Source organism: Malurus melanocephalus, unplaced genomic scaffold, assembly GCF_030028575.1.
Source record: "Malurus melanocephalus ecotype Western Australia unplaced genomic scaffold, MMel_1.1 scaffold_100, whole genome shotgun sequence".
In the NCBI taxonomy this organism is placed as follows: Eukaryota; Metazoa; Chordata; class Aves; order Passeriformes; family Maluridae; genus Malurus; species Malurus melanocephalus.
The window spans coordinates 991,838-1,018,273 of NW_026623332.1; the positions used below are offsets into that span (position 1 = coordinate 991,838).

General features: G+C 37.6%; 1 protein-coding gene across 1 annotated transcript in view; it reads left to right on the forward strand.

The window, feature by feature from the left end:
- The window catches only part of MAN1A1 (mannosidase alpha class 1A member 1), a 133,599-nt gene extending 107,488 nt beyond the window's left edge, over window positions 1-26,111 (forward strand). Inside the window, exons 7-12 of the mRNA XM_057368977.1 lie at window positions 1,853-1,946; window positions 6,505-6,620; window positions 17,474-17,693; window positions 18,501-18,673; window positions 24,102-24,220; window positions 24,919-26,111. Of these exons, the coding sequence (XP_057224960.1) occupies window positions 1,853-1,946; window positions 6,505-6,620; window positions 17,474-17,693; window positions 18,501-18,673; window positions 24,102-24,220; window positions 24,919-25,042 (846 nt within the window). The 3' untranslated portion in view covers window positions 25,043-26,111. The remainder of the gene's footprint in view (window positions 1-1,852; window positions 1,947-6,504; window positions 6,621-17,473; window positions 17,694-18,500; window positions 18,674-24,101; window positions 24,221-24,918) is intronic.
- The last annotated feature ends 325 nt before the right edge of the window (window positions 26,112-26,436 follow it).

Genomic DNA, 26,436 nt, shown 5'->3' on the forward strand with positions numbered 1-26,436 from the left:
TTCAAAATGCTGTATAACATCACTGCTGTCAGCGAGGTCATAAAGCCCTTCCTTGCACTGACCTATAAGAAACATGCTTTGAACTCTCTTTAGGGAAAGGAAAAACAAAATCCTATCCTTAGACAAAACGTGCGTACTAATTCTTCCAAAATTTTGGAAACATTGTCTTCTGGATACCTTTTACTTACATGAGCCATAGAAAGAGCTCCTCCTTTCCTCAGTTCCCACCTGAACAATTTTGTGTTGTTTTTTGATATACTAATACCAAGCAAGTCCTGTTCTTTATCATTTATCTTTTTACTTGCTAATTAAAACTTGTTTTAATTTTACATTCTTACTGCAGCCAGCCCATGTTAGCTAAAACTGATATTATCAATTTAATAATCTAACTAATAATGAGACTCCAAGTGTTTAGCAGTAGGTCTAAAAGCAATAGCCAAATCTAAAATTATTATTGGTTAAGGACCAAGTGGMTTTACTGCAGTTGTCAGCATTGTCAGTTGCAGTTGTCAGCATTGGAATAAATTTTGTGAAGCAAACTCCTAGCGATTTTCATGCATTTAGGGGTAAATTTAAGGACAATTTCTCTTAAAAAAAWTTGAACTGGGCGGGGGGAGTAGATAGGGAGGGAGTGGCAGCACTGAGGAATAGCCAGAAACAAATTGACAATGTAAGTCGATTATCTTTTGACACTTATGGTAATTTAATGCATAAMATCTGTTCTACTGAGAGACAATGAAAGTGTGTACCTTAAAAATCCTAGCCTATGGTTCTCCTGCAGAGTGGCATTGTGCTCTCGCTGCAAGATGCTGGGAATCTGTTTATGTAAGCTGTTCTTAAAACCCTTGAGAGATTGCGATTCCAAAGCCCTCCGAGGCAAACCATTCCACGGCTGGTACACTTGATAAAGAAGGAGAAACACTGAAGTAAGCTTTGCATCAAAGTATTCACAGAAGAACTCATTAATTGAGGTCTAGGAGTTGTTGCAGCCTGCATTTGGGCAACGAGTAGTGTCAAGATGCAGGAGGCAGTCTTTGTACCACAACAGAAATCCTTCTGCAGCTTGGTATAAGTAAATTTATCTTCTTTTTCAGCAGCTACTTCACTGGGTCTCTAGGCACTCAGGGCTTTATAATGAAGCTGTCAGTACCTTTTTGTTACGATTTCTGGCCTGCAGTGCTCGGGATCCTCATTCTCCCAAGCTGTTACATTTGTTTTTTTCTGTGAATCCTAAAATTCAGTGTAACTCATTTCATGTGGCTCCAGCTGCAGAGCATCTGGACTGTAATTGTTTCCCGGGGCATCTCATTTGTAGTGAGCTCCTTAGCAGTGCCGGCAGAGCGCTCAGGGCTGCCTGGCTCCCTGCTGCTGGCCAAGCTGCTTGTAGAAAGCTCAGTCACTTCCAGCCACGCTCTCCTTTCCAGGAAAAAAACTCCTTTACAGTTCACTTCCACATCTGAGCTAGGTGACAAGCTTAATATTTTATAGCATTTCTGATTTAGGTGTAAAGGTGGTATAATGCTGACATAGTTGAGCTTAGTTAATGCAGAGAACCAGTGAGTTTCAGTACCCTGGGCAGAAGGGAGATGCTCTGCCTGGTGGGTCCTGAGCTTTGGAGCTTGCTCCCGTTGTGTTGTTTCATTGCTGACAGTTGGCACAGAAACTCCTGAGGTTTTCAGGAAYGTGTTTGCATGATRATACCAGCTTTTCCAACATGATATGRTTGCACAGAGGTGTTTAGGTGTATGTATCGAATAAGATCAGCAGGGAGGGGTATTTTTAGGTATATTTGCACTCTTGTATTTTGTGGGAGAAATGGATCAGTGCTTAGTGTTTTTGTACCTTCCAATAGGTGATGAATATTCGAAAAGTTCTAAATCGACTGGATAAACCAGAGGGCCTTTACCCCAACTACCTGAATCCCAGCAGTGGCCAGTGGGGACAGCGTGAGTAGCTCAAGTCTTTGATACTATGCCCTATCAGTCTGCTCTTTGCTGTCATTAACTTCTTTTAGTCACTRTTATGTGTTTCTGTGACCTTCATAAGGTATAGAAACTTACTTTATATCTGAGGTCCTATAAAATGTAAAAAATACTACAAATACGGAAATATTAATCTTACTTGCTGTATTTTAATGTACTTTTTCTGAGCTTTCAGCATGGCTTGTGGAAGCAGGGAAATGTATGAATATGTATGACTTTGGAAAGGAATTTGTGGACTACAGARGTCTCTTATTCAAAAATCTAAAGTGCTCTCTGAAGTAGATGTATAAGGAAATATTATCAACTTGTCTGAATCAAATTCCACATTTTTAGAGTCGTGTGGCTCCACTGAAGGAAATAACATAATAAGATAAGTCTTTCCAGTTAATAACAGCTGTGATTTCTGTTGAAGTTTAATGCCACCCACTGAGGARGCAAACTAAACAGAAATGTGTCATGGCATTAATCCCCTTGGAACCATTACTGAAGATATCAAAATTAGAAGGAAAAGAGTATTAAATACTTGAATTACTTGAATTCCTTAGCCCCTTCCTGATGACTGAGTCTTTTCTTCTTGTTCTTTACTTTCTCTGATCTTTACAATATGTCCAAAGTCTTCACAGCATGCAGGATCATGATTCTAGAGACTTTACTACTTTTCCTACTTACATTCAGTCTGCCACCATCCATCCATTCATGCAACTCAGTATCCTTTTATTTTTGCTTCCTTATATTATCAAATGAAAACAAGCAAGATATGGCTGTCATGGTCTGAAAAGATATGGGCAGGTTAGTCACTGCCAGTGTATCAGTTGGTCGGGCAGTAAAACAGAGGGAAAGGACTGGAGAKGTTTTATAACATAAGAGTTTGTTTAGGATGCAGCCAAGGTGGAAGTAAAGTTCTGGACTCCTCATGGGAATGGCTACAGTCTGGATAAATACTTTTCACACAGGAAAGAGAAGTGTCTGCTCTCTAGCATAGCAACTTCATGAAAAGCCATGCATCCCCTGTCCTATCACCACAGCCAGAAGGAAGGGACCTTGAAGATGGAGGGGAGTAGAAGCAGGTTTCTGCTTGGGCTGGCAGGAGAATTCCCTCCCAATATACCTCACCTTCCCAGGTGTCCTCATACAGTAGTATCGGGGCCCTGGAACCTGAGGACCAGGGAAATGAGAATATGGGCAAAGACCCATGGGGTTGGAGGGGCAATAGGACRAGAGGCAATGGGAAGAAACTGATACACAGAAAATTCTACCTGAGTATGAGGAGGAACTTTTCTGTTCAGGTGATAGAGCATGGGAACAGATTACCTCTGAAAGGAGGAGAGGCTGGGGAGTGTCTTTCACTGGAGATTCTCAAGAACCATCTGGACCCAATCCTGTGTCTAGGATGACCCTGCTGGTGCAGGGAGGTTGGACCAGATGATCCATTGTGGCCCCTTTCAACCTGACCCATTCTGTGATTTCTGTGATTTCTGTGATTTCATTGGTTAAAATCTGATTTTGAAAGCTTTGTGCCACGCTGAGTTAAAAAGATATCCAAAAACATTGTGCAGTTCAGCTGTATGTTCCCATCAAGGCAAATACCGTTTTCCTTTACAAGTTGGAAGTACCCCTGTCATTGCCCAGTCTGCTGTACTTTCTGYAGATCTCTGTGCCACTGTGGCAGCTCAGCAGGCATGACCACTGACTGGTTGGTGTGTTGGTACAAAYCCTGACATCCCTTTGCAGATCTGAGTCGTGTCCCCAGTTGTTGCACGTGTTGGATCAGCATGACTTTGCAAGGCACACAAACCTCCCATGGGAAATGTTGATCCTGCAGCCACAGGCACTGGATTTGATTAGAGACAATCTCAGCACCTGTGAGCCAGGACCAGTTCACTCCTTTCTTGGCTTCTGTCAGCCACAGAAACAGCTTTTTGATGCTTCATGAGAGCAGATCTTTCTCGTGGCTGAGGCAGTTAGTGGTTCTGCCTTATATATTTTAAAGCACTCAAAACACTTATTCTGCCTTATGGCCTTTGTTATTTCCATTTTTTTTTATAATTATTATCTCAAGCACTCCTCATTCACACAAAATGCCAGTTTTTGTTGGTGTGCACTAGAAAATTTATAGCAAATACGAGCTTTGCTTTCCAATAACATGCAGTGTTGACAAATAAATRTGTTTGTGTGCATGTGAATGATGAGCACAGATGCTGATGCAGGTCTGTCCCTGGCATGCTGAAGCAGAAAAGACAAGTTCCATCTTGCTGCATCWCTTCCATATCAGTTGTCTCCATTCTACAGCACTGATTAACTAAATTTTTCCCCACAGAGAAAATCAGAATGTGAGACTTGAAAGATGTGTTATTTCAGATTGCTTTTCTAGGYTGCTTTCAGCTGATTACAACAGAAGGAAAAAAAAACAAACAAGACTCTTAATTGGTGCAAGACAGAAATATTTTCTCTCAAACATCAMGTGGAGAGGGAGGAATGGTTTTCTGAATGTTTCTTCTCCAGCAGTGCTGTAGCTGTGAAGGCCACTGCTGGATCTCTGCCATTGTTCCTGTAAATTCATTTAGCCCTTGTTATTTTGACAGTAAACTGACAGTGATTTGCTGCAGCATGCGTCAATTGGATTTGTCTACTGCAATAATGTATATAATAACAGGGCTTATTATTGATGAAACTCTGCTTGTGCTATTTAGTTTGCAAATGTCAGAGGTTTCTATGGTAATTTATTTAGGAAACCGTAAAGGTCATTTAAATGCTACTGTTCAAAGATCAGCTTTTGATCATAGGAAATGTTCCCATTGTTTTAAGAAACCTCTTTTCCTTTTGGATCATGAACATTTAATTAAAAAATGGTGTAGTCTTTTCAGAATTTCACTATATCATTCGAAAGAGGATAGAAAGCGGGAAAAAAGCTGTTTAAAACCCAGATTTCATGATACAATGTATTTGGTAGGCAAAGGGACAGGATACATTCAGAAAACTGAATTATATTTTGTATGTCACAGGCTACTAGAGGAAAAGGACACTGTTAGTACAGTTTGAATAGAMAAATATGTATCTTCTACATTTGCATGTCTTTACAACTTGTCTGGTAGGTGAAAAGAGAGGCTTTCCATGGAGAGAAGATACAAAGGAGTATAAAAATAAATTCTCTGTGTTCTTTTGAATTCCACCAACAGGGGCATAACTTTGAAGCTAAGATCAGAGTTAGGTGTCAGGAAGTGCGAGCTCAGTATCACTCACCCTTCCACCCTTCTGCATCTCACTGTATGAGTCTGGATCATTCCATGCAGGTTTTTGTTTGGTTTTTTTTTTTGCTTTTCTTGTGCCCAGAATTTTGTGGTATGGCTCAGGGATTTGCTGTGTGATCCTTGCAACAACGTCTCCATCCTGGGATTTCTTGAGTGGAATTAGCAGATCCCTCCTCTGCTGGAAAATTGACAATTATAAATGAGTAGTCCTGGTAAAGCACTTTGAAAACTTTTCACTGAAGAATTTGTAAATGCCAAGTCACTTAATTTTACCAGACAGCACCGAGTTTCAAAAATAAACCTTTAGCTATTCTTCTTAACTTAATGGAGCTTAGAAAAACACTGTACATGTATATATAGCTGTAGAATTTAATTTATTTAGGAGATCCTTGCTGAAATCATGATAATCCATCAAAATTTTGCCAAGRATCTTTTAGGTTCCTGGACAGCAAGTGGGTACAATCTTGTACAAGCAGCTGAGAGCATCACTAATTTTCCCATCACTGGTRCAACTGATGTCGAATATCTGGCTTGTGTGGTGTTAGTGTTTGCAGAGTCACATTCTAAATTGTGCAATTGAATAATCACAGCACCTGTAGTACCAGATCTTTTCACATAGTAAGCACAGGRCAGAACAAAGCAGTCTCACAGCAGCTAATCCTCTGTAGATGTGGTGAAGTCCTTTTTTTTTCCTTCCAAACCATTGCTCAGTTCTGTGAGCAGTCAGCTGTTCAAAAATGTCGTATTATTTTTAAACAAATGGCTCAGCATTTTGAAATACCACTAAATAACCTGAAATTCAACTCTGCAGTAAGGAGCTAAAAGCCTTTCTTATGAAGTGACTTAAATGGAGAGTTAGTGACTAAAAGAGCAATGCCTGCACATAAAGAAGGGAAAGCCTTTATCAAATCAAAGAGCACTTTCTGTGGTTTTCCTTTTTAGAATAAAAAAATAGAACTTAAACACAGTTTGGTATGGAATAGACTACATGAATTAAAATTAACACATATAAATTCTTTTTTCTTTGCCATAAACTCCTGCGGCACATTGTGGATATGAAACAGCTTTGACGCTTTAGTGAGATTAAAAATTTAGCAATAAAAGAAATAATTCTCTGCATACACCAGTAAAGTYTTTTCCTGAGGTTCCAGGCTTACATTTATTAAAGATGTTGTAGAAATAGATCATTAAATACACTGTTTCAAACTGTAATTGTGTTTTATTGTCCTGGCTGAAGATGAAATTGTTGTTCAATCTCTTTCTTCCCTATTAAGATCATGTCTCCATTGGAGGGCTTGGGGATAGCTTTTATGAATATCTGCTCAAGGCATGGCTGATGTCAGACAAGACAGATGAAGATGGCAAGAAAATGTATTATGATGCTGTTCAGGTAAATAAGACATTTAAATCTTCCTTTTCATGATAATCTAATCTATAATAATCCTAAAGAGACAGGCTCTGAGGACAATGTGAGAGATTTATGTATTTGCCACCGTAGGGTATTTTATTAAAGAGTTTGYTTCTGTTTTAAAAAAGACTTCTTCAAATAGAAGTGCTAGAGAAATACAGATACTGTGGGAATGGTGAGAATTTTGAACTATTTTTTTTTTACTGCAATATAGTCAATTGTATCTAGAGAAAAAACATATAAAATAAGCAGCAAAAAATGCAGCTACARGTAGCTCTCAGATAGACATTCCACTCTTTTTCCTGAGTCTTCTCTAGATGCATATTAATATTCTCCTTTTCCTTTATATCCAGGAGGGAATTCCTCTCTTGTGTTTCAATCTCACRTTTCAGCCATGAAAAGCGTTTTGTCTGTGGTCCACACATGGATCAATGTATTATGGTAGATAACTAGAAATTAAAACAGGGGGGTTGTTTCACAATGACTTTTTGGTACAAGAGCATGTATTTGCCAGCCTTTGGTAGTGAAACAGCCAAAGTGGACATAAGAGGAAGTTTTATTAAATCAGAACTGTTCATACGCACTTTTCTATATGGTATTTTATTTGTGATCCTGCTGATCTGCACTTTGCTTTGTTATTTATGGTATTTTCTTAATATGCTGTTTTGGGAGAAATATGGCACCAGACTGAGACTTGGGAAGTAATAAGTTTAAATTCATATTTACAGGCTTTCCTTCCAGTCCTGGGCAAATGACCTATTTTCTCAGTTCTTTGCTTTCATATATATAGATATATTAAAAAAATAGGATAATATTGTTCTTTTTTCCCCCTCATCCTTTCATCTGTTTTGACTGGAAGCTGTCTAGGGCCAGGACTTTTATCTCTTATTAACTGTGTGTATCTACAGTGCCTCTATAGACAAGGCTTTGAGATGCTAAGCAATATCTGCTTATTCTTTCATATATCTGGAAATGTACTGTCCCTGGGGAAGTCATAAGTCTCCTTTTACTTCCCATACACAAAAAAGTGGTGGCATTAAAAAATACAACCATGGCTTATTGCAACCATCTTTTTTTTCATTAGAGAGGAAAGTCAAGTGTGAAGATTTGAGGGAGGGTGTGATCTCTGGTGGTTGTAAATTTGACAGCCAAGTATCCTCTGCTAAGGAAATCTTGCCTTTAATTTTGTAAGTGCAGATTTGGATGCAGTCAGSCTCATTTTCACTGCTAGCATGGTTTCAGCTTCAGAGCAAAAGGTGGATCTTAAATTRGGTTTGAGTGCAYTTGAGGCTATAACATAAGAGCAGCTCTGTTTTAGTAGCTCAGCCATGGGGTTGGCAGCCAAACAGAGASCACAAAGTGTYTGATMATAWATTATCAATTCATCTTACCATGGAWGACATTTTGCAGCACCTGAGAGCTGCTTCTAGCCTTCTACTTCATTGGTTTAAAAACATCAGGTTTTTAYTGAGGTCCCAGTAGGGACCAGGAGTGGTGACAGCCCCCACAATATGGAACCAGTTCTCCCTGCTTGGGTTTCAGCAGAATGGCCTGTTCAGCAGCATCACCAAAATGACAGTATCATTGACAGGGTCTGAGCTCTGCTGCATATGATTGTACTTAAAGTACCTATTTTCTTAGTATTTTTGAGTAGTACTAGCCCTGAAGCAGTCTGAGCATTGTGTCTGACCAGAGTGCTAGTGTTTGAGAGGACCAAGTGATGACTATAAATAGATTCCCTTATGCTGCTGGCTGGCTGAATGCTATTTCCAGTATATTTTGATAATTTTGAATCARCTTCCAGTATTGATTTTGATTTTTTTGAATAGTGGCATTCCTGTTTGTTTTCTGCACTAAGGTACATCTGTACCAAAGCTGGAAGTGTACATGCAGTGTTAGGATGCAGCTGTATGTTGTGAAGTGGCTTGTTCGGAAAGAAGCAGTAAAGTTTCAGCCTCACAGAATGATTGGGTCCCACTGAGATGCCAGGTTCTTCACTGGGGTAACTACCCTGGTTTGAAATCCATCCTGATGCTGGCTTCATTGCTATTGATCCATTACTTATCTAAATTAAAGCTGTTTTCAGTGTCTGCACGAGCTGCAGTTTTTCTTTATGACCAAAGCTGCGTGATTTGGGCATTCTGAGCCTGCTTTGTATTTTCTTAGAGAAATTTCCCCCAGCGCTCTCAGAATCTTTTTAAGACTATGCCAAAGGGAAYGACATGATTATTCCTGGCCATTCAGTCCAGCACATACCCACTGGATTCTGAAAGAATGATGTGAAGGTTTGATGCCTAATTCAATATCTTCTGCTATCCAGAAACCACAAATGAAAATATATGGTGAGTTATATAGCTCACTGTGAAAAGCTGGAATCTATTTAGATAGAGCTTAGGGGTTATTTTTCACATTGTTTTGTAAATCATATTAAAAAAAAGAAATGCTTTCCATTAGTTTTTTTGTGTCACCTATAGGTTATATATAGGCTTAAGTTGAAAGCTATAACTAACATGTCAAACTTAATTTAAAAACTGCTTCGGCTTGCCATGAATAAAATGCATATATGGCTGAAGCCATTTAAAGGAGAGTTTATTTCTAATGGGAAATGGGACTGAGATAGTTTTTTCTTGAACGCCAGAGCATAGTATGAATGTATAAGGCCATCGGAGGGATTCATAAAACCTAGAATTCACACAAAAAGACAAGAGAATGTATTTTTAATGTAAGTTATTTTTTTCTCTTTTGAAAAGTATACAAAGAATGTCCCGTTTCACATAATACATGAAGTAGGAGATCTTCTTAAACTTGTTTCAATGGATATCCTGCAACATTTAGTTACAGAATAAATGTGCATCCAGCTTCTAGCTATATTTTGAGAATATGACTGCCAATAGAATAATCTATCACTCTTTTCCAGAATCCAGGACAGGAATCATCCCACTTTTCTCAGTTAACAAGCTGATCTCTGAGACACAGTTGAGTAGGTTTAGAAGAGAACATGACAGCTTAGAGCAAAAATGGACCTTGTGAGTTCACTTATATCTGGTCTARCAACAGCAGTGTCAMAAGCAACTGMATCAAAACCTCCCCTCTTGGATGTRTTGTCCCTCATTTTCTAAGCTGAAGGGAATTTTTCCCTCTATTCCTGTAAATAGGTTGTCTCACACCTGATGTCTGATGGCCAGATATATTTTCCAAGTTTTCCCATTACATTTATTTATGGCYATTGCTGCATTCTTTCTGCATCTTAAATATATATTTTCTCTCTCTCATGCTGTCTTCCTCCCCTTCCTGGTGTATTTCCAGAGAAGTAGCATRTCTAGAGGCTGTAAAGAGAAAGGTAACTCATCCCAGAAGAACTTCACAGGAAAAGGAAGAATCCCTGAGCAGCACTTCCCAAGCAGCTCAGTTGAGTGCAGCCCTTGGTGGCCCTGTGGTGTCACTGAGGTAAAGCAGCTGCTGTCAGCAGTTTTACCTTGAGCCAGGGTAGCTAATTCACTTTTAAACATTTTGGGTTTTGCTCTTTCTCACTGCGTAACAACTGCTCAGGAGATCCCAACAGGAAAACAAGTGATCTCTGCAGAGGATAGYACATGGAAGTGGAAACGATGGGAATGGCCAAAAGAAGAATTTATGGTGTGAAGTGATGCCACAGCCACTCTGACAGATTGCAGCAGCATTCCAGAAAGTCAGCTTGCTGCTAGGCTGGGATGCACAATTAAGCAATGCAGTAAATGCAGTGGATAAACTGTTGTGGGTATCAAAAGGGGGGAAAGTTAGTATTCAGACAGAAAATATATAGAATTACTTCTTARGGGATTTTAATTTCTTTCTGGCACATTGCTAACTTTGGAGACTAGCTTTGATATATATTCAGTTTGTACACTGCCAAAGGAAGCTTTGATTTTGATTGGGGGATTTGGGGTATATTTAACTGTCAGCGTTAAGTAGTGAATATTTTTTCAGAGCTGTTGATTTCAACCTTTCAGATAAATAAAACAAATCCATGGAGACTCCTTTCTCATTGAAAGGAGAGGGAAAACAAAGTGCTGTTAGCAAACTGAAAACATGATATTGGCAGATAGGGCTTTTTCATCTCTGCAGTTTCATGAGGATCTGTTTAACTGAGGTGACAGTCTGGTGCCTGGTTTGTGCTGATTGCAGTCTCCATTAAGTTGTTTGGAGTGGTTTGCTTTGTGATCCTGGTGATCTTAGAAACTGCATAACTGATGTGGACAATGAGGGAACTGCAGCAACTCAAATATAATGGCTTTGTCATACTGGGTAAAGCTAAAATTGATTAATGGTTTGAACATTCAATACTTGAGCACTTCTTGGCATTGAAGAAAATACATAAACAGGGTGGGCAGGATGCTGCAATACCAGCCCATATTGGAATGAAACAGTTGGTACCCAGCATTCCCACTGCATACTTTGTTTTGGAGTTTTTTTTTTTGTATAGGAGGTGGGAGGCAACTTAATGGAATGTAACTTAAATGTGTTAAAATTAATTAGCAGGCAGTTTTGTCAGCTGTCATGTTTAAAATGTTTATCACCCAGCTGCACTGGTGCTCTGCACGTAGTGATAGTATGGCTGCAGTGTGTAGGAACACGAGGTTCATTACACTGAGCAGATGAGAATGGCCAGAGGACTCACTGCTCCTTGTTACTCTCTTCCCTGCATTTCCCCTCTTAGCRAGAGTTTTGAGACTCTCTGCAAGTGCTTACAGAAAGTATCAAGACTGAAGACAGGCTTTTGCAGATTTTTTAATTGTTAATACTTTACTTATAACTGCACAATTTCTTATGTTTTGGACCAGAGAAAGTACTTTTTCAAATTTTTCCCTTTTTATGGACTGTCAGGAGAAGCAACAAGCTATAATGTTGTTAGAACTGTTAAAGGAGGATTTTAACTAAAAAAGTCTGGAGAGAAATTGTATGGGCTTTGTTCATGGCTTTGCTCTTCTAAGAGCAGCCATGTCCTTACTAGTCATGAAATTTTCCCTTCCTTTTCTGATAACAAAAAAAAACTTGTCAGAACCAACAGATATTTACCCTAGAACATTCAGAACATGCACAGTGTAACATTTTGAGAGTGACTTGATGTGATTYGTGCCAGACCATTAATACTGTTTTAAAAATATTAATAAATTTATCCTTCTGGTAACACACAGCATTTAGAACATTTAGTGCTAGAGCACTGGTGCTCTGAGAGACASTAATAGATCTACAGAGGGAAGAAAAAAATAGCGATTTTCAGACAAAAGTAAGCTGCCAGCTTTCCCCTAGAACTTAATCATCTTTTTAGTGTTCAGATGAATAGATATYACAGTAGTTAAATATTTGCCACTCATTCCATTTTAAAAATTTAGGTACCTTCATTATAAGCACTCATATTTTATTGTTCATGTAAACTTRTCTACGTAACATGTCTCAAGTCCAAAAGCACTAAGTGCATTAGTGCTTTCAAAATTTTTCTTATCTATTGTGTTTAAACAAATGAAAATTCTTCTGTGTTCAGATTTCAGTTTTGATTTTTAAAACTCACTTTAGTAAGCAGTGAGGACTTCAGGATAAGACGCCACTTTTCTTTGGCAGAAGTATTYAAATTATTTGTAACAAGAGCTTGAAATTCCTATTCCAGCAATAACCTTTTTGTAATAAAATCATCAKAATTTTTAATAAAGGATAAATTTTATTAATTGCAAAGGTTGAGAAAGAAGCATATCAATTGCATTAGATCAGCTCATCAGAGAAGATGTAAGGGAAGTGACAAAGTCACAAGAAAACAGACAATTTACTTAGAAACTAACAGGATGTAAACCCACAATAATCCTGACCTGCTGCTGTGTGCTGTTTCAAAGCAATAAAATGTACTGGTGCAAGCTGTAAGTATTAAAATAAATAAGTAAGCAATTGACATTATACATCTTTGAATTAYTGGAAACACCACATGGCAAAATTCTCTTTCATCCTCACTGTTGCTTCAAATCATCAAAATACTGTTTATGAAAATTCCTAGGGGAAGAAAAATATATTAAAAGTTTGAACATAGATAATTTATTGGGCTTTGTTATGAAGACGCCTGCAGAGTTGTAATTATCCCCAAAACAGATATTATAAACCCTTGAAATTTAGAAATAGAATCATATTTTTTTAAAGTTTCAAGTTTATTAAGGTATGGAAATGTGTAGCTGTCTTGCAGGGCAGTTTTATCTCCAGCTACAGTGACATCTTGAGGTGGCAAATGAAACCACCTGGGTTTTTTTGAAACAGCACTAATCATTGAAATTCATTAATCATAATTAAGAAGATACCATAAAAGGAAAGGTAAAATGCCTAAGTGCTAGAGGTAGCAGAACTGCAGGATCACATTGCAATTTGAGGTTTGTAATTTATTATCTCTGCTCCTTCAGYAGTTAACACTTTTGTGGCACATGTTTATTTAGAATTGAGCAGCCTTGAGGAGCAGAACATTTTTCCTGAGGAGCCTCCACCTGTGCTCTGCAGGCATCTCAGTTAGTGTTTTTGTTACCTGTCAGTGTCATCCACCAAGAGAATACCTGAAAAAATAAGCTTATTGATTAGTTTTTAAYTCRTTTGAACAGTGAGATRTTTCAGTGCTGGGTCTTMTGTGTTTCCCTATAAACAATACAAYATTCTGAACAACTCAGAKGGTAAATGAAGGCCTTTGCAATCACAAAATCAAGTCAGGGATGGACATAGAGGGTGGTGAAGACTGTGAAAAGCTTAAAGAAGTGAGGAACTGAATGAAGGAGAATGGTTATTTGTTAGGAGGGTGCAGTTCTGCTTAGTTTTGCAAGGGTGAGAAGTGGCATTATAATGTATAGGTTAAGGAACAGACTGATAAGGAGAGAACACCAAACATTTTGCCTTAACAATGAGGGCAGGAGGGGGAGGAAATCAGGTTGGGAAAAACTGAAGAGTTTCTCCTTTATGCTGTCAATATCAGAGATTACACAAACGTGCAATTTGCARTCCTGTAGTTGAAACAATTCCTGATGTCTCATTCACTGTGACAGATAGGCAAGGGCATAATTTTATCTCGTGCAAACTCATGAGAAAGATGCCAGCAGTAATACAAGGAGCACTTGAGTCACAATTCAAGGACTGTTAGTGTTTCTAATTGAGTGCYCAAGCATCTATACAGCTGTTGCATTGAAGGAATAATTTCCCACAAGATGGAGAAAATGAAGGCTTTACTGCAGTGAGGTCTGCAAGCAGAGCCTTAGGTAAAAGCTTAAACAGAAAAAAATTGCCAGGAACTGTGTCAGCTTTAAAAAGTTACTCTGGCTCTAAGAGCTCATGGGTACATGACATACTGTATGCCRTACCAGCTTTACATGTAGTAAATTTATTTCTTTAAATATCTGTAAAATGGTTATTTACCTCTAGTTTCCCTCTCCTTTTTTGTCCACTAAAGCCTCAAATCATGTTGTCTCAATTTTTTTGTTTCAATTTTTTTTTCCCACTCCCAGGTGGCATCTGCTATTTCTCTCTTTGGTAACGTGTATTAGTAGCCACTTTTTCTCTTTCCAGCCATTTCTGTTGCAYTGTCTCTCTGCCCTACCTTGATGGAAAAAATAAATTACTATATTTGAATTGCAGAAATAGAGTCTGGGATGAAATGAAATTTCCATTTACTTAAGAGAAAAGAATTGTACCAGCTCCAAACAATTACCCATCAGTAATGCATTTTCAGATCATCAAAAAACATATTCTTCTAGCTTTTTGTATAGTTTTGAGATACTGTGTATTAATTTATGTTGAGAATATTAATTACAGTAAGAAGAAATAATAATCTCTATAGTGATAAATATCACAGAATTATAGAGTTATTTGCATTGGAAGGGATCTTAAAGACCATCTCATTTTCCCCCTCGTGCTGTGAACAGGGACACCTTTCACTTGCTCASAGCTCCATCCAGTCTGRCCTTGAACACTTCCAGGAATGAGGCATCCACRRCTTCTCCTGGMAATGAGTTCCAGCACCTCACCACCCTCACAGAAAGAGCTTTTTTCTAATAWCTGATCTAAACTCACCTTCTTTCAGTTTKAARYCATTCCCCCTTGTCCTGTCATTGCATGCCCTTGTGAATARTCCCTCTCCATYYTTCCTGTGGCTCCCTTTGGGTACTGGAAAGCCACAATTAGGTCATGCTAAAGCCTTTYCTTCTCCAGGCTGAGCAAKCCCAATTCTGTCAGCCTTTCCTCATAGGAGAGGTGCTCCATCCCTCCCCTGATCTGCAAAYAGTGCAGGAAGGAATTATTTGTAGCTGGGAAGAAAGTTGTAATAGAGCTGCAATTCAAATAAATTGGTCCATCTGAGTACATAATTATATCAAAATAAAAATAAATTTGTTTAAGGATGAAATTCAGAATCAATTGTACCAGACAGAGCTTTTCACTTGGGTGGATTTTTGTCACCACACTACATATTCTCCTTTTATGGTAACTTGTTTTACTCACATGATTTCCCTGCCAGAGCTGCACCCACAGTGCTGCAGCTAGCAAGTAGCATTTCCTTGTGGGATTTCCTTTCCATCCTGCTCTTAAACTTCAGGTTTCMTGTCTAGGTAAAAATGCTTAATGACCTAGCATGCCATTAATAAAGACTTGCATTGATACAGGTATTATCTGGCACCAGGATTGTACAAAGTGTGGCAAGGCAATCTGACGGTCTGCAATATATCAAATAACTGCCTCATAAAAATAGCTTTAAATAAGATGGTTACGTAATAAAATAACTTTTAATAGACATACGTACTAGTTCTTAATAGGCCTCATTTACAAAACTAAGATGATTTGCTTTACTAAACACGAATACTTAAATTGGAAATATATTTTTATTTTGTGACATTCTTGGTATCAAATCAACATCAATTTGCTAGTTTCTTAACACCWGTTTGTTAGAATAATTTTAAAACTTCTGAGTGGAAGTCACCTTTTTTCAGCCTGAACTTTAATCTTGAGCTGAAAAAGGGAAAAAACCTCTCAAAGACTAATTGGTATCGCAACATCCATTTTTATACTACAAGAATCAACTCTGGTCTAGTTARTATAGTTCAAAAGTGCATCATTGCTGTTATTTCTGTCAGATGTAGTAATACTTCATTGCATTTTTCAGTAATTACTTCCCCCAAAATGCAATATAGCTAAATTTAGTCATCAATCAACAATTTATAGTTGTTTATTTTAAAATAAATTCTGACCCAACAGCTAAGTGACCCAACAGCTGAGTGAGTTATCACCTGCTGTCAGAACTGTTGTTTTGGTGAGATGGGAGATACCAGGCTGAAAGGTTAAGTGAAATGTCATTAAAGTTTTTCTTTTCTGAACAACTTGGTTTTAGGTAGCTTATTATTAGAATGCCTAAGTAGGTCTGAAAGCTATTTGCCACAAAATTGTTGTGTCTTTTCTCACCTTTCCCCTTTATATCTAATTCCTCTTTTTATAGGTTAAATTGTGCAGGATTTGTTTAAAGCAGAACTTGTTTAAAGCACAGGAATTTTCATTATTTATTGTGGCTTTAAAATCTAGGTATGCTTTACAGTAGGTACCTAATGCTAAAAACATACAATCAAGGAGGAAACAAAGGGGTGGAGGAGTTTTCTGAGCTGATAGTGGCTTGGGATTTGGGCAGAAAAYATCCTTACTAAGTGCTTTGCATTAATATTACTGGAAAACAAAGTAGAGCTTTCAATGTGGCATTCTTGGAAGAAAAAAAAATACTCAGTATGTAAAAATTGTATAATTATTCTGCTTATTATTATTATAATACCTCTAATTTAGAGGGTTGCTTACAGGAACAACCTTCACAAATGTTTAAATGGGAAGAAGTAACTACAATCATTACTTTCTCTTTATAACACTTTTTTAAAGATCCTGGATTTTTTGGTGATAGTTGTCTAGCGACATTTTATTWATTTTTTTCTTGTATAATGCATGTTGAGTACTGTTTCTGGATCTTACAATTTCAGCAGAGCAACCAGAGCATTAATGGATAATTGAATGTATGATAGAGTTGTTTCTCTCCTCTCCATTATCCTTTAAGAGTGATACCTTACTTTCTTTGTGGGCTTCTAATTAATGTGCTCTTCTGCACCTCCTCTGTTGTTTTAATTCTGTTCCTCCCACAAGGAGGATTTTACCTTCCTGGATTTTGTAATTAGTGWCCATACACTGCTAATGTCACCACTCCAGTTCCCTCTAGGTTGGTGTATTTTTATTCTGCTTAGATTTTTTTTTTCCGGAAATCTCAGTGAGACCCTGCTCTTCATTGATAAGTAGAGGATTTCAGTCTGGGAGGGGAAATCCACTGGATTTTGGGAATGCCATCTAGATACAGAGGCCTAACATCATTCAGTGCATGCACTGAGTCAAGTGTTTTGAATATAAATTATGACTGTGTATGGTTTACATGAAGTTATATCAATAATCACCTTCTTTAAGTTAGAATTAAAATGGGAAATACAGAAGCTGATGACTAATCACTATTAAAAGTTAAATTACCTGAAACTGCTCAATGTAGAAAGGAGGAAAAATAATAAAAAAAWTTAATTGTGTTKTGTARGTCTTTCCAGCATTTTTATAATATGTACSCTGTAAATTGCTCGAAGTTGTACCAAAATTAGTCATGGTTACTGATGTATGTTAATCTGTCGTGGTTTGGCTGCTCTTTGAAGTTACACTGGCTTGTATTAGCCATTGCATTTTATGAGCAAAGGCAATACAGAGCAAAAATGATCAGCATACAACAGACAAGACAACTTTGTCCCTTGGGACCTTTGGTTTGAAATCATGTTCTTTTGCAGGCCATAGAGACCCACCTGATCCGAAAGTCGAGCGGGGGCTTGACGTACATCGCCGAGTGGAAGGGCGGATTGCTGGAGCACAAGATGGGACATCTCACTTGTTTTGCTGGAGGCATGTTTGCCCTGGGAGCAGAYGGAGCACCCAGTGACAAGACAGGCCATCACATCGAGCTGGGGGCTGAAATTGCCAAGACTTGCCACGAATCCTATGATCGTACACGTGAGTACCGCGTGGCAGAGTTTGGCTGCACTGCTTGGCTCCATGAAGGCGGCCGCTGGTATTTTTGCAGAAAACTGAATGGAAATTGTAGCACAGGGAGAGCTGTTTGTTCATCCTTTCTGAGCAAACAACTTTGAAAATGGCTGCTCTGTTTTATAAATAATTTCTATGCACCTGAATCGTATCCCTTCACTGTAGTAATTAACGTGACAGCTTTTTTCACTGTGCCTATTTCTGGATAGCTGAGTGCAAGTAAGAGAAGGACCCTGTTCATTTATGCATCAGTATAGCTATTAATCATGTTTTATGCACAAAAGTATATTTTGCACTCAGTTCTGTTGGTACAATGCTGCAAACAATAGAATTGCACAAAGTGGATTTCTGTGCAGGGAATTTCTTTCAATTTTATCATCTTATAGAAATAACCCTGGTAGCATTTCAGGTCCCAGAGTGTATTTTCCAGTTTGATATAGTAAAGTAAATATCCTCATCTTTTAGGCAAAATTTCACTTGTTGCTAGTTACATAAAGACTTCCAGAATGCAAATGTTAGCATCACTGTTCAAACTGTAACTGCTGTTTAAGGCAGTGCTGAAAAACAGCTCTCTCCTACTCCAAATTAYTTATAAAATATTAAAAACAGGAGATTCTGCAGTATATCTTTCATGAATTACATCGTTTTGGGTAACCTGGCTTTATGCCACATAAAAGGCTACTTTGATTTGGTAATTTGGTGGGTTTGGTCTGTTACATAATTTGAAACCTTTTTTAGTGCCTTTATCTTAGTCTGTGCTTTTACATTGGCTAGGCATGAAACTGGGACCAGAAGCCTTCAGATTTGATGGTGGTGTTGAGGCCATTGCTACAAGACAAAATGAAAAATACTACATCCTGCGACCAGAAGTCATAGAGACCTACATGTACATGTGGCGGCTCACTCACGATCCAAAGTACAGGGACTGGGGATGGGAAGCTGTTGAGGTAATGTTCTATTGSAATTTTTTTGTTGTTAAGTCCTAGTAATCTTGTTAAGTGAGCTATTGAATGGTATCTGGATATTGTTCAGCAGTTGGAGAGTAAATATTTATTTTAAAWGAGTGATATCAATTGAAATTTCAAGACGTTCATTTGCTAAATAGATGAACTAACATCATTTTGACAAAATCAAATACTGCTCATACTGAATAATGGAAAAGTACCTTGAGATATCCTCCTTAAATACTCCTAGGATTATGGATCACATTTGGATGTACTGTTCAAGATGTTGAGTATTACTGCATGTGAATGGAAAGTGCAAATGTGTGTCAGATTTGAGTCCTGGATATGGAAATAAGTTTTAGGAAATGTATTTTCAGTAATTATAAGGTGATTTTAATTAAGGTGATAAAGGCCAAGGTGAAGGTCTAGAGAGTACCAAACATTCAAAAMCCGTGTCACTTTCAAGAAGCATAGGTTATTTGGACAATACTCCCTAAATGGTAGCAATCTCTTCTAGATTTAAATTTTTGTGTCCCACTGGCCTTTGAGCTTCAATCAGTCATGCTGAACCTAGCTATTTGTATAGCACAAGCCTTCCAAAAGGACAGCTGGTCCGCACTGCTCAAATTGGTTTGCCAGATCCATTGTTTCCCTTGTTTCAGTTCAGCAGTTAATCACTGTTACTGCTAAGGATAAGAGCATTTACATTTACCATGTTTTATCTTCAGGAATGAGTCCTTATTACACATCTGGAGTTCACTTGTGTCCTCCTCACACTGATGTTGCCTTTGCTAAATTATCTGAGCTCTGATAGGAAATACAGGAAGYTGAAGAACATTATTTTTCTGGCTCTGTATACTTAAGAAAAAGAGGAAAAAAAAATCAAAACTCTCTGTAGTATTTTGTTCACAGTGACCACTCTTGCAGAGATATTGCTTTCTAGGATTTCAAAAATGTCCTGTTTGTCACTCTACCCAGCACCTCAATCAAAGTTTGCCACTCTACCCAGCAATCATACCCTTCCACAAGTGTATGATTACAGCCTTCTTGGAGGGGCTTACACCAGTAGTTATAGAAGGTTGCTCTACTCTAAGGGTAGAATATGTAGATTTGTAGAATTGTAGTCCTACAGTTTCTCATTCCTGAGGGACCCTCCTAGAGAGCTGTTACTGGGTTGTGACCCCATAAACCCAACTCCCTCCACAGCAGCCAAGATCTGTAAACATATTCAGTATTCACTGTGTAGATACCGATTGTATCAGAAATGTTGTGCAAATGCTGTTGAGCACTGTGAAAAAAGGGTATTTCAAGACTGGTGATGAGATACCTTTGAGGAATTAAATTTAAGGCAAAATCTGCTTTCCGAAAAAGAACAGTAGTATTAACTATGCTTATACTCTCAAACTTTTCTGAATATTCACCATTGTTTCATACCTGCGGTGAGCAGTGTATTCAGCTAGGTAGAGTGCAGTTATTTAGGGCATTGTATTTGCCTCCCTCAGGTGTTGGCTCTGTGGTCCTGAAACAATATACTTCTCAGTTAATGATTCCAAAGCAATTGGGATTTTAAAGCCTCCAATTTAGAGGGCTGTTCTCTTACTTCATTCTTTGCTAACACCACCCATAGGCACACATTTTCCTACTGGAATCTTCCCAGGCAGATTATAATTGGCATATTTACAATTGCTGCTTATGGAAGTCATCCCATCAGGCTTCTGCAATGCCAACTGTTCCTTCTCCAGGAGATGTTTTTCCTGACTCATTGTTACTGCCCACACTGATAACATTGTTATAAACAATTGAAATGTTTGCCTTATTATTCTTTACCCTGTTGGTTCAGTTTGTTTGCGTTTTTTTCAAATTGGTGTGCTTGTTTACCTTCTCCTCGCTCCCCACGTGTTCCTTGTTTAACATTCTTGTGGCTGCTCCCAATCTGGCTCTCACACAGCCTGTGTGTGGGAGATGCAGCTGGTCCCATTCTGCCCCGGGCCCATCTTCCACTGCCCTAATGTGCAGTTGGGTTTTTCACAAAAACAAATCTCACAGCTTTCCCGAAGTTATACAGTCAGTTGTAAGTTTTAAATATTTTTTCCTTTTTTTCTATCTATTTTCTCTTGGTGTTTATAGCCATACAGCTCCACCTGATACTGTATTTTTTTTTTTTTTTTTTTGTTACAGCATGTAGCATGCTAGCTTACCATAACTATTTCATAAATTCTGTTCCCTCTTGCTCCTTAATGTTGCCCCAAAGAGCACGTCACCCTTTCTGTCCTTGGGGAAGTCCTCAGCCACTGAAGGCCATTGGTTTAATAACCACCACATGTTACACAGAGAGGAACCTGAGASGGAAACAAGTAAAAGAGGAAAGACCAGACCATTTGGGTTTTGCCCAAAATAATATTATTCTTTTGGTGTTTCATGTCCATTTTCAACTCATTACTCTAGCAATGAGAGCTCACTAGGTTTGTGTCCCAGTGCCCTTGTAGCAGAAAAGGAGGCTATTTTGGAGTCATGACTTCTAAGCTCTGTGACAAGTCTATATAGTCTTTCTCTGACTCCATACACTAAAAATATGCTATAGTCTCTCCTTTTTTTCTTTGTGAATTCACTTTGCTGCTTTGAGTCCAAGATAATTTTGTATGTACTTCAGCAGCTGGAGAAAATGCAGTTATGACCACYAGCAATATCCACTGCTACTGAGTCAGAAAGGTTTTATCAGCTTAGCTCATGAAAGCCTCCCTTTCTGCATTATGAATGTGGCACATATTTTAAATTCGTAGCACTTCCTTTGTTTTTCCCCTTTATGATAGTTTGAGACTGTCAGCCAGTTTCACCGTGCTTGATATTTTCCATTACTGCAGCATAACTGATCCTAGCCACCCTCATTTTCCAAAAACTACTAATTTAAAATGTGTTTGATTGTTTCCTCCTGCCTACCACTACCCCCCTGTCACTGTGAATATTCACTGTACTCTGAAACTGCAGAAAAAGCCCATCACTGCCAGGGGGGTTGACAACCTAGAGCCTTTTTATCCTACTAATCCTGCAGGTGGATGTCCTGTTCCTTTAGTTAGGTGGAAAGTAGCTTTTAGGGATGAGATGCTTCGTATTTGCATGAAGTAGATACCACCAGAAAGCCAACTTGGGGCAAGTTAACCCCTTAGGTACATCACAGCAGTGCCTTCCGCTACCTTTCTGATATCTCTGAACTCAGAGAAGGCTCTAAGTGGATGTTAGAGCATATAAATGGTAAATGCAATTTGCTTTTATTGTACCTTGCCCTATTTAGGATGCAGATATTTCCTTGCAYAGCAGCCTTATCCTTCAAGTTCTGCTTCTGCTGTGCCTTGAAAAACATCATCTTTTGTTTGACATTGAAAATCCAGACACAGATTCAGCATTTTGAATTCATTGCAGGTTGAAGTAGACAAGAGGGAAGGAAAACCAGCCAGAGGAAATTACTTCTCTAAACTTAAGTATATTTGTCATTTAGTAAAAGTGTCCAGGAAAATTAAAGAACCTAAAGGYGCATAAGAAAAGACAAATAGGCTGTTATATTTTAAAGCATCTCTTCTGGAGAAAAATCCCTTTTAAATATACAATAGGCAGCTTACTCTCCAGTGAAAACTAAGGAGAGCCTGACATGCAAGCTAAATGTGTGCAGACAGCTACAGGGACTCCAGCAAAATCAAGGACGTTTAGGATATCTACTCACAGCAAAACACAGATCTTAAAGAGTCTTTAGTGCAGGGGAAGGTGATGAATACTTCAGTAATTATTAGTGACTTTTAGTCCCATCTGTCATCAGAAAATTCTTACTCTGCCTGGTTTAGGTATATCCTGTGCCTTGTTTTTTTCCTTCGTGTTTTGAAATGCAGCATTTTTCCCTGAGTAAAATCTACACATCTTGTACTCATTTCAGTGATAGTTGTAGTAACTTCAGAAAGGGAGGAACTGGTTATCTCCTGTCTCTTTTTTAGGGGTTGGATAAAGCCCCAGGTATTTCTGCTTGAAAGTTGTTGCTCYAATACCATCTCCACAGCAAAGTCCATGATTCACAGTACTGTGGACCTGAGTGAATGTAGTAATCCACCATCCCTGCTGTCATTTTCATTTTGAGAATTTATTTAGGGTTAAGTAGCATTTTCTGGATTTGTTTTTGAAGAACGAGTTGTTTTAAATATAATCATCTTAGRTTCTCTTATCTCCTTCATTATCCTGTGTGATACCAGAAAGTTATTGTAACACAGAATAAGAAAATTTTAGAGGGTAAGAATAATTGTGGCCTTGTTAAATAGATGGATTATAAAGAAAAAAAAAGATGAATTAATATTTTTAAATGTAGTTGTGATAAGATAACTTATTTCAAATAAGGTATTGGATAACAATGTATTTAAAGAAGTTATAGCCCATACAGATGGGTTCCACTTTCTAATGCAAACACCTGTCTTAAATGAAGAAAAGCAACCAAGCTCATTAAATAGGCTCACTGCATATACCTTCTACAGTTGCACCATCTCTCTTGCCCTTTTATATACACTCTCCATCTGATCTTTTTTCTCCTTCAAAAATATATCTCCTTCAAAATATAGGGCATTCCTGTGGGCATAAAAGAAATTGTATTATTAGGTGGCTCATGTACTCTTTTTTATTTTGAAATAGGAATCAGTCATCTGTTTTACACCTTTTAACTGAATACAGAGTTTGGAAAGCATCTAGAGAAAAACACATTGTTATTGTTATAGCTAAATTRTGTTGTGTTAAGTTCTTGCTTTCTGTCTACTACTGTGTAACAGACAAAGCTTTTTTAGAGAGGTGGCRAAGAAAAATATGACTGCAGAAAAGAAATTCAGTCAGAGCCTGGTATCAGTGGTTTCCCATTGAAAAATYAAATAATTGCAAAGAGAAGCCATACAACTTACACAGAAAATGGAGAGTTGCCTTTCCTTTTTTTGAAGGGACTTGCAGGAGGTAAGGAAAAGACTGATCTTTAGTATGGTGTTCGATTATGTCACAATCATTTTAAGTACTAAAATATGACCAGGAAAGGTATAGGTAACACGATTTCCAGCAGCGGAGATGATGGGAGAGAGAGCCTATTGTTAGTTCTTTTAAAAAGAGGAAAAGGAATATAAGTGAAAATCCATATGTCTTTAATTTCTTATACCCATAAATCTTTCCTTCTGAAAGCTGGTTTCTGTTCACTTTTTATTAATTTATTATTTTGCTTCTCTTTCAAAATGTAAAATTAGACATGTGTGCCTGTCTTTTTTTAAGAGTTTTCTATCTAGACCTTTACCAAGTTTTCATCACTTTATCAACAAAACTGCGGCAATTGTTTTTGGTTAGTTTTATTGTCAAACAAAGAATAACTGACAAATGTTTCATTTTGTTAATCCCACTGATTTGTGTGTTTTCTTCCCTGCTTCAGGCTCTGGAAAAACATTGCAGAGTAGACGGTGGCTATTCTGGCATTAGAGATGTTTATAACAATCATGAAAGCCATGACGATGTGCAGCAAAGTTTCTTCCTTTCAGAGACACTCAAGTAAGTTAAGAAAGTTGACTTTCATCAAAATGAAGTAGTTGTATGTATTATCTTTACAGATGAGTATCTTTAGCACCCTTGACACTTGCTTAACAAAATYTGAGTGAAATAGCAGAAMTTTTCTTAGGTGACAGGAAGCCAARTTGTGGGGTTTTTTTCCAATCTGWCAATAAACTGAATTCCCTGACTTCTGGAAATTGTCTTTACTTCTGATAAAGGCACTTGATAGTCTTTGAGAAATTGCACCTCCTGTCTTTGATAGGATCTAATTATATGTGCCAGCACTAATGAAACAAATTGACTAGACAGAGAACTTRTCAGGTTTATATTGCATACTTTTCATTTTAAAACTATAGAAAAAGAAGAAAAAGTCAGCTTCTGTGGAAAGCTTGCAGGACTTCTTAAGATAGAAAACCAAAAGATTTCATTGCTTTGGCTTATGATTATCTGTCATTATCTCCTAAATTTTTAAAGATAAATGGAGTTTTGTCTAGATTGCTTTACTTCTGGGTTGGCATTTTTTTGCTGTGCAAGAAAAAATCAGTCATGCCATCTCAACAGGAAGTTTAATACTCAAGTAAATGAAATATGAATTACTATGTTTTCCTGAAAATCACTTCCCTGATGTGGTCTCACTTCCTGCTTTTTTTTTTTTTTTTTTTTTTTTTTTTTTTTTTTTTTTTTTTTTTTTTTTTTTTTTTNCTGTATTTGCTGTTTTCTGAAGATGATCTTCTTCCATTTGACCACTGGGTCTTCAACACAGAGGCTCATCCTCTCCCTGTTCTTCACAAAGATGATGAGAATAAAGAAGAAAACCAGAAATAGATGAAGATTGATTTATGCTTTGTTTCATTCCTTATATTCCTTTCCAGGACTTGGGCACATGATTTGGTTTTAAATTCCTGAGTTAAAATTTTTAATCAAGTGTTTTGCAGTCTGTTTTTTTTAACAGTAAATATTTATGAATGGACCCAATTAATTATGACAAAACCTCAGTCTTTTAATACAGATTAATAACTTCTTAGAAATGAAATAGGATCTCTTCCCAGATTCTGTTAGGCTGCAGAGTCATTTTGGCCAAAAAGAGCAGAGGGTCTGCATGTTACTTGTTTCCTGTTATGCTTTTAATTTGACTGCAAAATTCTTTTCTCCTCTGTGAGGAGATATATGCTTTAAGCTGTAATATTTTGCCATGTTGCAAAAAGCCATATTGAATTAAGTATAAAGAGCTTTTTTTTTTTGTTGTTTTGTTCTATGTTAATTTGTTTTGTGTGTCATCCAGGACAAATCTTGTGACTGTGACAGCCTCTTCTTATGCGGGTCTATCATTTCTTGGTAAAGTATCTGATGTATTTCATTGTCAATGAAGTCTACAATAGGGGTATTTTCATCTCATGCAGACACAACTCTGAAACTGCAGTATAAGTTGAAGTTAGATTAAACTAGTTTCTGTGGATTTAGCACATTAGTTAGCAGACCTTAGTTTTTCAGGTTTTGATTAGAATATTGTAATAGAATAAATTGTTTCCTCCCTTTTCTAAGTGGTGTTATTCTTACGTCTTTAGTCAAGATACTACGAAGTAAAATAAGGTAATCATTTCATATTAAGAAAGGGAGTATTAAACTTATTTATGTATTTAGTCCAGAAACTTGCATTTGGTTGGTTGACAAAAAAATACTCTTCCTGGAAGAYGAGAATTACAGCGGATACAATTTGTTTGTTTTTCTGTTACTTTTGCAGAGATTTAGGTAGGCTCAGACCTGACACCAGGCTTGACAGATAGTTGTCACARAACAATTTAATGTATGAATAAAGGTAGAAGTTCAGATGCCTTGAAGAAAACTTGCCTGCTTAAAAGAAGTCATTCAGAGAGGAACTTATCCTGCATTGAACTAAAACACTGTCTTGTCTTAAGTAACAGAAATGCAACTTGCTCAAAAAATACTCCCTAGAGTAGAGGCCTGACTTACTAAGAAAGGTAACAGCTTTGCCAAAAATGTTTTGCTTTGTGGCATCACCAAAGGGAAAAAGAAATGAGGCATGATTAATTCTTGTTTCTACTTGGTTTGAAGTGGTTTACATGATTTTTAAGTCTACTTGTGTTTTCATTTAGTGATGGTGTGACTCCATACATTTCAGGTAGGAAACACTTGGCTTCCCATTCTGAGAAAGAACATTTTTCATTGATTGGACTGCAGCAAAACAAATCTGGTTCTGA